The sequence below is a fragment of the Chrysemys picta genome, chromosome 12, assembly GCF_011386835.1.
Source record: "Chrysemys picta bellii isolate R12L10 chromosome 12, ASM1138683v2, whole genome shotgun sequence".
Lineage (NCBI taxonomy): Eukaryota > Metazoa > Chordata > Testudines > Emydidae > Chrysemys > Chrysemys picta.
In genome coordinates this window covers 48,012,292-48,026,289 of record NC_088802.1, presented here as the reverse complement: position 1 = coordinate 48,026,289, position 13,998 = coordinate 48,012,292, and the positions used below count along the sequence as shown (strand labels likewise).

General features: G+C 41.7%; 1 protein-coding gene across 1 annotated transcript; it reads left to right on the top strand.

Moving 5' to 3' along the window:
* The first annotated feature begins 488 nt into the window (after window positions 1-488).
* C12H17orf67 (chromosome 12 C17orf67 homolog) lies at window positions 489-9,228 on the top strand. The gene is made up of 4 exons (XM_005282815.5): window positions 489-617; window positions 1,363-1,463; window positions 6,977-7,119; window positions 8,686-9,228. Exons 1-3 carry the CDS (start codon window positions 563-565, stop codon window positions 7,091-7,093), a joined length of 273 nt encoding a protein of 90 aa, XP_005282872.1. The 5' UTR covers window positions 489-562; the 3' UTR covers window positions 7,094-7,119; window positions 8,686-9,228.
* Window positions 9,229-13,998: the final 4,770 nt, after the last annotated feature.

Below are 13,998 nucleotides of genomic sequence, written 5' to 3'. Positions count from 1 at the left end.
CTTGTCCATTACTGACTTTCCCGGCACACAGTAGAATTAACTGAGTATTAATTTCCACAATTCTGTCCATTTGATAAACTCTCCATACTTTAGCTGTGGTAGTTCAGCTTTTCAAGAGTTAAACCAACGTATTAAGATGCAACTTTGTGCTTGAAGAAGGTCATATATGCAGCACCTTTTGACACAGGGGCCCCTCACTGGCTGCCTGCCAAATTTAGGCTCAAGAGTCTAGCTTTGTTTTTTTTTTAAATTATTATTTCTCTTGAATCACACTATTAAAACCATACCTTGCCATGCTGAATGTAATGCAATGTGTTTTATCTTCACAAAGTTAAAATATCTAGTATAACTTGGAAGCCTGCAGTGGAATAGAGAATGTTTAAGCTGATAATCGCCATATTCAAAACGTAGACCCAGATGTCTTCAAAGTCAAAATCATACTGTAAGTCAAATTAGTCAAAGCATAAACAAACATCTGTGACTGACGTAGCTGCTTCAAATAGGCTAATACCTCAGTCAGTGTTATTCATTTGGGAACAGGCTGAGAGAAAGCAGAATCAAAATGAAGAAGTTACTTGTGTTTATCTTCATTTTGGTCATCCTGACTGTTTTTACAGGTAGGAGTTCATATCAAACAAATCGGCTAATGTTCATAGAGCTGGAGTGCATATGATAATATTAGTGTTTTAATCTTGTATTTAAATATCTTAATATTTGCCTTTTTTACCTGTTACAGTATAATGATATTAAATATCATGTTATACTGCAGCCTTCCAGTAATTTTATTTTTAACAATCATACTACCATACTAGGCATTTTTATTTCTGTATCACAACCCTGGAGTCATTTATGGATTAAAAAGAAAGATGTTTTCATTTATAAATCTACATGTTTGATTCACTGGACTATTGCACCATTTAATGCAATTTCTTTGTCTTAATACTTATTTCAACAAAAGTCAGACGAGTTAGCTTTGGTTTGAAAAATAGCCCTGAAAATAGTGCAACATAGAAATGCATTTAACAAAAAACTGGCAGGATTAATACAAATATTAAATAGGTAGATGGTGCAGTTATATTTTTCTAATTTTGGGAAGGAATTGTAATAATATGGTGTTCTGAATAGGTTTTGCATATTGTTAGTAGCACTAGCTTATAAAAAACACAAGTATATTATAAAAATGGTTTAAAATTCCACTCATCTCTTCTGGAATGCAATATCCCCTGGGAAAGGGCTGTAATGAAAGAACACTTTGTGTATTGACAAAAATCAGACCCGAAAACATTTCACCATGGACTTGAAAGATAAAATATTAACTTCGTGTTAATTTCATACTTTATTTCTTCCTCTCTCCCCCGTTAGATACTTCACCAATTTTGACTGAAAAAGAAGCTAAACAGATTCTGAGAACCCGTCGTGAAGATAGACCAAGAAAAGCTGGTTTCCCTGATGAGCCAATGAGGGTGATTTTTAATTTTTATTTTAAAAACGAATACACTAAAACAGTTCATTGTATTTTGTGCTTAATGTTGTATTTGCATAGATAGGATTCTACTCAATCAGTGTATCTGATTGCAAACTCAACTCTTTTAAACAATGGAGTGAAATATTTTGTAAACCCCTTTTCACTCTTTAAACTACTGTTGGATAGCATTCTCTGAATTATGAACATAGCTCGGGACGGTACATACCTGCAAAGTGTGGGGGTTATCTATAATCTATGTCTGTCATCATTTTATAGTGTAGAATCAATTATTGATCAAAAGATAGCATCTCGTCTGTACAAATGTTTAGTTCATCACGTTAGTTCTGAAAAATTAAACTCTGCAGTACAAAAGGTAGTTTGCTTGCTTTACATTTTGCACTGAAAGCTGGCAGAGGGATGCAGGTGTCAGTGGTCAGTGTGGAGATTTAGGTAGCTCAGAACTGACTTTAAAATCCATTTAGCTGCATCCATTAATTTTTTCTACAAGTGCTAGGGATAGGTTTATATATTACGAGAGTATTCACTTCTTTAATTGTTAGAGTAAAGTAACTGTATGTTTTTTTCACATAATATTTGCTATTATTTATTTATTAAGCACATTAAAAATACAAAGAAAAATAAAAAAAAAGACAGCGAGGACCCTTCCGTTTTACTTGCTTTTGACAGGATGTGTGATACAGCCCCAGACTTCTGAAAAGCCACTTACAGCATTTAAAAATTGCTGCACATTTCTCTCCAAAGTAAATATACGGTGTTAAAATTATATGGTTGTAAAGAGGCTAAAAGCCACAGAAGCCAGAAAGCGACAATAGACCGTGCACATACGATGAGCATAATCGGCTCAATCGGACGAGGTGCTGAGTACACCTCATGTCAGTGGGAGTTGAGGGCGCTCAGCACCTTGCAGACTTGAGCCCAGTGTGTACAGAGCATGTGGTTGGGGAAGGCTGGTAGTTCCCTCTATCCCCTGGTTAGTGCATACTAGCCAGGAATAACCCATCTGGCAGCCAGGGAGAGCTGAATTTACAACTCTGCCCACTTACATACTCTCCTCTTTGTCCACCACATTGGCATCACCACATCAACCCTGACACAATGACTCCTCCAACATCAGAGTGCCCCACCGAACTGAGACAATGGGAGCCGTACCCCATATGGCAAAATGCAGCAAAAACCACTGGCCATGGGCTCTCCCCAGCAGACCTCAACATCCAGGATTATACCGGTTTCAAACTATGGTCAAAGCAGCCTCATTCAGGGGCAGGACATTAGCAGGAACCCCGGTTCTACCTAAAATGATATGCAGCAGCACCATGATGGCTATTAAAGGTAATAGGATAGATCAGAAAAAATGGATTGGATAAATTCCTGCACAACAGCATGTTACGTAAAACTTGTGATCCAGGCAGGTGAAATTCACACAGCCTTCACAGCAAGTACCAGTAATGAGCTAGAATAATGACCGCAGCCTCTTGTCTTCACTGGCAGAGGGGGTTTAAGGCTCTAGGAGCCACACAGCAGTAGATCTCTGTTTACTGCTGGTCTGGCCTTGCCCTCTCCCCAGTGCAACTTTCCATACCATTAGGGCTGGTTGAAAATTTTCTGTTGAAGCTTTTTCTTTTAATGCAACATTGGGTTTTAGATTAAACCATCTTTTAAACAGAAAATGGCAACATTTCATTAACCTCCCCCCATCTTTGGTTTTTGATGAAAAATTTAAATTTTCCAGAAGGAAAAAAAAAACATTTTCTCATCAGTTTTCCATACCAGCCTATGTTGAGAATGGAGATTTTCCCTTCTCTGCACATAAGAGGTGCAGAAGTTCCCTTGTGTATCTCCAGCAGCCTCTTGCACAGTCTGACCCCAGAGTTTAAGTGGTCCTCTGCACCAGGGTGAAATTTACACTGGGATGAACACACTTGCTGAAGTACCTCTGTTAATTTATTTTAATGGTACATGTATTAAGCTCGCCCATGCTCAGTCAGGGCTGAAGAAGAGCTCTGTGTAAACTCAATAGCTCATCTCTCTCACCAACACAAATTGGTCCAATAAACGCTATTAACCTCACCCACCTTGTCTCTCTACAGTCCTTTTAGTTGTGCTAAGCTTTGAAGAGCAATTAATCAACCATCCCTTTGCAGAGCATGTGTGCTAATGAGAAAATACAGCCGGTTTAAAAGTTGATGGACGATCAAACCTAGTGCAAATTAAATAGGAAAGATTTTACCTTTAATATAGACTCTTAGGAAAAGATATGTACTTCATCTGACTCCCAAAGCAGCCAGGATTCGATGAGATAGCTGATTTCATTAGTGCATTTTACTTAGGGTGCTAAAGGGAAGGTTTATTGGCCATTTCCATTATAACTACATTCCCTAAGGAGAGGCATTTAATGTGCCTAGTTTAAATGACAGCTATCATTCAACCTGTCAGCAGTTTTTTTCTTTTTTACACAAGCCCTTCCCCCTCACCACCACCACAACTAACCAAAAAAAAAAAAAATTGCCGTTAACGACAGGTGTCTCTGTATTCCCTCCTCACCACTCCGAGAACATATGAGTTAGTATCAAAGCTAGGCAAATATTTTACCACCCTGCATGAAACTGCTGGGACAATTGAGGAATGGGGAAGCAGAGGACCTGAGGTGTTGTCTACTACTACTGGGAAAAAGCATTGGATTTAGTTCTCAAACTGTGGATAGGGACCCCAAAGTGGGTCGCGACCCTGTTTTAATGGGTCACCAGGGCTGGCATTAGACTTGCTGGAGCCCGGGGCCAAAGCCCGAGTCCCACTGCCCAGGGCCGAAGCCAAAGACCAAGCCCCCCAACCCAGGGCCAAAGGCCAAACCTTCAGCCCTGACTGGCAGGGCTTAAGCTACAGAACCCCAAGCTGGGGCTGAAGCCCTTGGGCTTTGGTTCCCCTCCCCCACCCCCCGGGGCAGCGGGCTCAGGCAGGCTCAGGCTTTGGTCCCCCTCCTGGGGTCGTGCATTAATTTTTGTTGTCAGAAGGGGGTCGCGGTGCAATGAAATTTTAGAACCCCTGGTTAGAAAACATGTTCTAACGCAATGACTATAGCCAGTGTAGATTGGTTTTAGGTGGGGAACTATCACACATATTTCATTTTGTGCAAAACCCATTTTTTTCAAACACCTTTTATTTAAAATGTCATAACAGAAACTAGTAGCTACTCCACCGGCGAGGCACTGCTTTTTTATCTCACATCAAATCGATTGAAGATGTGACTGTAGAGTAGTACATTCACCTGTGAAAGGAACCCATTTCTCAGCTGCCTGCCTTTGGAGAGATCTAATGATTGCCGAGGGTTTTCATTTCTGAATGGTGACAATGCACTGGGCATAGCTAGATTTTATTTTGGGGAACTACTAAAAACGAAGGGGTCTCCTGCTCCCAATGCAGTCAACTGGGAGGCTTCTAATTGACTTCAGCGGGAGATGTATTGGGCCCTCGGAGATCAGATACCACAGGAATGGGAGTGGTATAAATCAATTAGTTCTTTAGAGAATCAGCAGATTGAGGAAGTCTCCACTTTGGCAGAAAGTACAACAGATATTGCTGGCTAATATTTTTTTCTCAAGACAGTTGCAAGCAGGGCCGCCCAGAGGATTCCGGGGGTCTGGGGCAAAGCAATTTCGGGGGCCCCTTCCATAAAAAAAGAGTTGCAATACTATAGAATACTATATTCTCGTGGGGACCCCTGTGGGGCCTGGGGCAAATTGCCCCACTTTCCCCTCCCCCCAGGTGGCCTTGGTTGCAAGTAAATTCCAAAGGTACTTTTAAAAGCCCCCTATTTCTGAAATGGACTTTGGTAGTGCCTGTGATTATTGCCATGTGACTCATTTCACCTCTGCCTTTACTTATTTAGGGCCTGCGCCCATTGAGGTCAATGACAAAACTCCTATTAACTTCAAGGATGCTGGACCAGGCCTGAATTATTTTTTTACTTCTGTGGTCCTACTTTCTCCACTTATAATGATGTTGGCTGAGTTTTCCATGCTGCATAAGGGATTTGGATACCTACTGCAGCATGAAAACCCACTAGACAGCTTTAAAAATCTCAGCCAGTATATTCTGATGCTTACCTCATCTCTCTTGCATCCTGAATCTAGTGCCCTAGGTTTAAGGTATAATGTTCAGTTCAAACAGAGGACTAACACCACCAGAACTGATAAGTGGCCTATATCATAATATGCTTAAAGGGACATGCCAAGTACTTTGAGTCAAACAATGTTTTGGAGCATATATCTCTCTAGAGAAGGCCAGCCGGCCGGCTGAGGGAACACAGTCTAAGTAGCACTATTAGATCTGTGCTAATTATTGATGACATAACAGATGGTGCTTTTGTCAAATAAGGAAGTAAGCAATTCATTGCTACTGTATATATATATATAGTAAGATCATTCAGAAAACAAATTGGGATTTCAGAGTGAATAGAGTTTATAAGCATAAAACTGGGGAAGAAACAGAATCAGATAACTTTGGGAAAGCACCACATATAATAGACCTTGGGTGTTTTTGGAGGGGAAGGGATACTGCAAACTACCTTTCTCTTCAAGGATAAACTAGCCCAGGGTACTGAACACATCCAAGGGACCAGTGACCACCCCAAAGAATTACATCTCATTGACCACCACAAGTAGTAGTGCACCACTGAAAACCTGGGATATATGGCAATTCTTTCTAGCCCTGATAGTTTGTGAGATATCAGACCTCAAAAATCACCCAGGATGGGGAAGAAGTGACCCTGAAGATGGGCTGGCATTTCTCTGTTAGCTAGGTGATCCATATCCAGATGGGGTTACAACAGGTGATAGTGGAGAACGTGCAATGTAAAAGTTCAGCATGATATATTTGGTATGATGCTAATGTTCAAACGTACAATGAAAACAGAGAGAGAGAGAATTGTTAATGTTTGCAGGAAAGCTGATTACATTTGTGAACTAGAACCCTTTTAAAGGGTCGGGGAGTGTCAGACCAATACATTCTATTTACTTACATGGAAAAAACATAGAATTTTATCGATCTCGTAAGGAAGATCAGTGAATGACTGGTACTTACCAGAATCCCCTTTAGAACTACTCAGTGATCCAGAATCATTCCATGGTTTTAAAGTGCTGTAGATGTTCCTGCCAAAATCCATGTCCACCCCCTGGGCCAGCAGAAGCTTTAGTGTGTGTATTTAAAAAAAGGATAGTGTCCATGCAAATTTATCTCTTAGTACTAATGCAAATGTCTGCCTGTAAAAACTTGGTCCATAATGTAGCAAACACTAGCAGGACTATTGATGGAATTCAGTAACAATGGTGAGATTTGATCAACCTGATTTGTAGGCTGTTTTCAAGGTGACATAGCTTAACTCTCTGGGTTAAATTCAACCCCTTTGTAAGGGGTGAAATTCCACTGAATTCAATGGGCTTACACCAGAATTGAGTGAATACACAAGTTTAATGCTGTTTTCTTTCCTCAAAACAGGAACACATGCTTTACCTCCAGCGCTTGGAGCAGAGATCAGAAGAACAATTCCTTGAGCACTGGTTAAATCCACACTGCTACCCGCATTGCAACAGGAATTTAGTTCATCCAGTCTAAAGGGTTTGGTTTTTCCCCAGTTACTGGTATGTGTTCTCCTTTGTGAAGCATCACAGTTCCTTCAAAATAAAGGGCCGAATTCTCTGCTGGTGTATACTGAAGTCAATGGAGTTATGCCAGTTCACACCTGCAGAGAATTTGGCACAGAATGTTCTTTTTTCATAGATTCTCAGACCAGAAAGGACCACTCTGATCATCTGGTCTGACCTCCTGTATTGCACAGGCCAGAGAACTTTCCCAAAATAATTTTTAGAGCAAATCATTTAGAAAAACATCCGATCTGTATTTAAAAATGATCAGTGATGGAGAATCCTCCACAAGCCTCGGTAAATTATTCAGTGGTTACTATCCAGGGTGCAAGTTAAAGCTGAAATAATCAAGCATACACTTAAAATCTTCTGGACACCACAACTACTCTGCTGCCTTATAGCACAGAATTGTACGTACCTCCGTTCACACAAAGGCCAGATCTTGGTGCAGGAGGCAGCAGATTGTGTATGGCTGTTGCATTCTGCAGCAAGTGTTAGTGGAGACAAGACATGGGCGTAAATAAGGTTATTCACTATTCATACAACTCTATACTGAGCTATAGTCAGTCTCATGTTCTCTGTGCACCTGCTCTCTTCCTTGTACATGCACAGGATACAAAAAAAGAGAAGGGACAGGTGGACAGTGGGCATGTCTGAGGGACCAGGAGTTTATGCCTGATTCTTATCATGCTAATAAAGTACTTGACTACATAATCCCTTACTCCTGGGAGTACGTTGGTGACTGCCTAGCAGCACTCATTAATACAGCTCCTGACCTCCCTGCACTCCTTGTCCTGCTCAGCTGTTTATACCTTGTACAGTACTGGGCACCTGGGTTGTGGCAGTATGAAACTCACAGGGCTCATCATTAAAAAGGCAGCATTTAACAACAAGCACATGGTGGTATCTGAGATTCTGCTTCATATGCCTGATCCTGCAAAGAGTTGGGTTTGTTCAGCTACCATAGTTTCATAGCAGTTGTGCTCTCCCACCAACATGGCGCTGTGCACACGAGCGCTTATGTCGGTGTAACTTAAGTTGCTCAGGGGGTGGTTTATTCACACCCATGTGTAGACATAGCCTTAGGATCAGATTTTCTACACCCATGTGTAGACATAGCCTTAGGATCAGATTTTCAAAGGTATTAGGGTGCCTAAAAAAGCACCTAGTGGGATTTTCAAAAGTGCCTAACTCTTGCTGAGTTCAGTGGGAGTTAGCCACCTAACCCATAAAATCTCGCTAGGCTGCTGGACATATGCATCTGTAGGTGTCTAAATACCTTTGAAAATCTGGACCTTCAGTGGAAAAACACCGACTTACAAAAGCGGAAGATCTGGCCCTTTAAAAACAAAACAAAACCCAAAAGCTTAGCTTCTGGGACATAAGATGGCAGCATCCCAAAAATGTAGCAGCTGGCCCAATTTTACCCTTGCTCTGAGTGTGGGGGTATTGTGAAGATTACTGTTTGTACATCACTTAGAAGATGTGAAGCACTATGTAAGTTCTTAATATTGTCAACATGTCTTTCTGTGTTTTAACAATATTTCCCCACTCCTTTTCCAGATCTCCCCAGGTGCATTTAAGAGGAAACGGTCTATGATCATGTTAAACAGGACGAGGTTCATGCAGCATCTGCTATGTACTAACTATCGAGCTGAATGTCTTTGGAATATTGAGCAATCTTAGTATGTAGCAAGGCTTTCTTTTGTAATCATACATATTTAAAACAATTCCATTGACTCATGTAGATCGCCATAAATTTTCAACCCATAGGTAAACTAATGGTTTATATGCATGAATCTAGGGCTTCTCCTAAGATTTTAGGAATGGGGTGGAATAAATCACCAACTTGTCTTAGAACGTGTTTATTTTGGGCACTATCTTAGTATATATTGAAGCAGGAGGAGGCTTTAAGAGAAAGGAATGAATACGGATGGAAAATAAAAACACGATGAGGCTGCCACCCTTTGGGGTTTTGGATTATAAAATTTCTGCAGTTTTAATAATATTGTAGTGAAGCACAACATTTATGCAGCATTAACATTTTATGTTAGTGGCCTCGCAAGTTATTTCACCTACTATGTCATAATAAAAGCTCAAATCAAATCCACTGACATTTGATTTTGTTACACTGAAATCAGACGATGTGTGTTGATAAAATCAGTCAGGTGTGGCTCAATATTTACCGTATGAACTGTGCATGTTATTCACTGGGGCAAAGCATGACAGAAGAAATGTATAGACCGGGTATATGTCTTTGGCTAGGGACAATGCCGCCATTCAGTGAACTTTCTATACAAAAATAATACATTTGGGGCCTCTGTTTCATACATGCAGCCACATGGATTTTTCGGTAGGATTTCACAAGTGGAACTGAGGGCAGAATTTGGTAATTCAAAGCGGGAAGGAAAGGACAGATCCATTAGATGCTTGGGAAGTTCTGACACTAAGAATACTTAAAGTAGGTAAGACAATACTATTGCCGAACGGACAGTATATACCGCCTTCCCTTGGGCACATGAACATATATAAGGAATATGTGAACACCTGCTATTGTGGAGCATTCTTGGGAACCAGGCTTTTAGGCATAAGCTGAATCAACTAGGAGCTGTTTCCACTTGGAAGTGCTTCACCAGTGGCACTCATCTGTTTGTTCCGCTACGGGCATTTGCGCTGCTTTTCAGGGAGAAGCTGATTGTGAACCTGCTTGTGCAGTGCCTTCCTCCTAACGTCATATCCTCAGATCCTGAATGCTGATCATACCGATTTCATTCCCTAACATTGAAAAACTCAGGCAGTGTTATGGGATGGTTGGGGAATCAAATGGGAGGCTCCAGTGCTGTGAGAAACCTCCTGGTGGCTTCTAGTGATCTCTCTCAGAAGCAAGGAAAGGGCTCTGTAAGCCCGTGTGCAGACTCACTGGCTGGAGAAGGAGAAATAAAAGTTCCGACTATTGGTCACTTCACATACCTTGCTTAGGGCTCAACTCAGACTACTGGGCAATAACCCCCTGAGGCTTTTCCAGCCTCAGCCCACTGGGAAGAGAGAGGACACAAACTAACCCTGTGGGAGCTTCCTTTGCATCAGTTTCCCCTTTCCTTTTATAGCCCTGCCCAGCCATGTGGCTCTAAACACACATACCTCCCCATACTGCTTCTAAACACTCGTTGTGTGGTGTTGTCTAAAGACCCCTCGCAGGGACATGTCTTGTGCCTCTTTGTGCACCCCCTGCTCTGTCCCCCAAATCCTCACCCCTTCCAATGCAAGGGAAACCTCCCAAGCTAAGAAGGCACGGCTGTATTTGTCCTTTACTGCATACTTGAAGAGGTGCTTAAAACAGGAAGATAGTAATATAAGTCTCAATGGAGATCTTGTTCTATATATCATTATACAGGCCTATCATTCGACTGGCTCTCATTTCTGCTTTCATTTCTACCAGTGTAAATCCACTGAAGTCATTGGAATTACCCCAAATTTACACCGGTATAAAGAAATTGGTCTTATCTGACCAGTATTATCCATCAGTATTGTGTAAATATAATCATAGCTTATTATTTTATTATGATCTCATTATATTTTATATCACCAATCAGAATGGTGTATGTGATAGAATATATTATGATGTGTTAACATTTTACTCATGAAAGATAAAATAATTAATAGACCTGCTAAGTGCAGAATGTCATCATTAAAGGTCAGTATGATATTTGAATGTGTACACTGTATCATAGTACTGTGCGCTGAGCAGGACCTTAATATAGATCCCTGTTTAATCAGAAGCCAATTTAGATTTCCCTGGGTTTCGGGGATCTGCTTCTATAAGTAGCACACATAGAATTAGTCTTCATCAAAACAAAGCCTGTGAACAGTGAATTAAAATAATGTGACAAACATTAAAATACTTTAAATATCACACCCAGATAACTCTCAGAGACCATCATTGCATTCACACTGGAATCCTGTTGACAGGTGACAAAATAAAGCCAATTCACTGAAGGTATAGATCAGGGGTAGGCAACCTATGGCACGTGTGCCAAAGGCAGCACACGAGCTGATTTTCAGTGGCACTCCCATTGCCCGGGTCCTGGCCACTGGTCCGAGGGGGGCTCCGCATTTTAATTTAATTTTAAATGAAGCTTCTTAAACATTTTAAAAACCTTATTTACTTTACATACGACAATAGTTTAGTTCTATATTATAGACTTATAGAAAGAGACCTTCTAAAAACGTTAAAATGTATTACTGGCATGCGAAACCTTAAATTAGAGTGAATAAATGAAGACTCAGCACACCCCTTCTGAAAGGTTGCCGACCCCTGGTCTAGATGATTAGAGGATTTCTCATACTGGAATAGGCCAATGGTCCATCTAGACCATTTTCCTGCCACTGAGATGGTTCTACTGGATAATTCAGAGGAGATTATTTAAATCTCAAAGCATTAAAGGGTTACTTTCAAATAATGTCAAGAATCGCTGATTAAAGCTCTAAGAACAAGAAAATGCAATCGGGCTGCTTCTCTGTCCTTCATTCTCCACATCTAACATGGTACCAAATGCCATGTAAATACTGAGCCAGATCCCTAAATTTGACAGCTCCATTGCAGTTAATTGAAGTCATTGGGTGAAATCCTGTCTTTACTGAAGTCAATGTGAAAACTCCCATGGACGTTAATAGGGCTTGCATTTCACCCATTGCGTTCATTGAAGTCATTGGAGCTACATCTATTTATACCAGCTGAAGACCTGGACAACTAGCAACATACTTTGAGTGGCCTGTGGGCCTGATCCTATGAGGCACTGAGGATCTCCTACAGGGATCTGAGAACTTGCAACTCCCACTGAACTCAGTGGGAGTTGAGTTTGCTCAACCCCTCCAGGACTGGGCGCCTGGTCAATGGCCAGTCCTAGATGTCTCCCTGAATATTCAAGTGACTGAGTTTGGGGTTTTTTTTGTACCAACATTTTCAGAAAGCCTATCTGATGTTCACCCGTTCAAGCACTCATGGATAATGGTGCTAAACTTGTAGAGTAAAAAGTATGACATGAATGGGAGGTCTACATGTGAAACAATGGCATGATACTGCCCCATGTTTGAATAATATTGGGCAAAGTCACTGAGCTATGAAGACGTAAGCAGAAACTTTATAAATGAAGATAACCTGAACACAATTTGAAATGTTAAGAAAAAAAAACACATGAACGAACATAGCCAAAGGTTTTGCTATGACTGCACAACAGATATATGACCAGACATATCCCATCTCCTAGAACTGGAAGGGACCTTGAAAGGTCATCGAGTCCAGCCCCCTGCCTTCACTAGCAGGACCAAGTACTGATTTTGCCCCAGATTCCCAAGTGGCCCCCTCAAGGATTGAACTCACAACCCTGGGTTTAGCAGGCCAATGCTCAAACCACTGAGCTATCCCTCCCCCCCATATATGCTTTCATGGCTTGTCTCTTACTCGTCCACTTCACAACATTCAGGGTTGGGTTTTCACTTATGCTAATGCCCTTCCATGCTTTATTTTACAGCATACAGAGGCCTTGAAGTGGGAGGAAACAGCCCACCAAGAATACCCCTTGCACAGAGAACCTTCTGCAACCAGTGTTGAGCTGACAGAAGGGCTCTACTCTGGCCCTACTCCCAGCCCCATAGCGTGGGGAGCAGTTTGGAGGCATAGCCACAGTTTACTGCCCTACATTTATTCTTTGCTTCCTGCGGGGCCATAGGAATCAGCGCTTAAGTGAGAGCAGCCCTGAGGCTCATAATTATGAGTGCCATGCCTGGAATTCAAGCCAAAGAAAAAGGCCTTAGTTTAGAAAGGCTTCCATCGCCTCTGCTCTCTGAATAGAGATGCAGCCGACTAACAGCAAATCATGTGCATGGCTCTGTGCCTTAGCCTCCTTTCCTCTCTCACCTTGTTTCCTCAATCATGAATCTGACTGCTGGAGAAAAATAAAAATGTCTATGCCGCCCTGACATGGTTTGGTAGTGTGGTCACACAACTCCTTATTCCCAGCTCCTCAACTGGCAAATGAGCGAGATCATTTTTCTTGAGGCTGGCACAAACTCAAGGCTGGTCACCCTGCCAAAGATGCTTAGACTCAAAAACAGCCTGGCTGGCTTTGTTGGTGTCCTAGTGTACAGCTCTGCTTCAGGGGAGACATCAGGCCACATGCTTTGAATTTGAATAAAATATAACCGACTAGATAATAATTCTCATCTGAGGAGCTCAAGACTCTCTCCAAAAATAGCCAAGGAGCATTATCCCTCTTTTTACAAACAGAGAAATGGAGACAGAGAGGTGAAGTGAGCAGGGGGTTGGACTAGATGACCTCCTGAGGTCCCTTCCAACCCTGAGATTCTATGATTCTATAAGTGAGTTGCTCACGGCCACACACAAATCAGTGGCAGAGATAGAAATGGCACTCAGGTCTTCCGAGTCTCAGCTTAGTGCCTTACACAACCCGGGGCTATGCTGCCTCTCTACCATTATCTAAGGGGGGAAATCCTGGGCTGCTTCCTTTTGCATACATAGGTGGTCTGATTTCTGAGTTTTCATTAACTTTGTGCACATTGGGAATGAGACAACAGGGTATAGACGAATCAACCCACACTGACCCTGAAACGCAAACCTATGTAACCCTGCCTGGAGTTCCAAAGTTCCAAATACTTTATTAAACCAAACTCACCATCCCATGCATCTGCAGCTCCTGGTCCTGACTGGGACTGGACACTGAACTGATGAAAGATATGGGGAGTTGTTCTGGAGGTGTTCCTGGCCTGATGAGAGGTACAAAGTACCAGAAACCTTACAGGAAATCTGAGCAGGTAGAATAAGGGGAGAGAAAACAGAAGGAAGAAGAAAGAATTAAC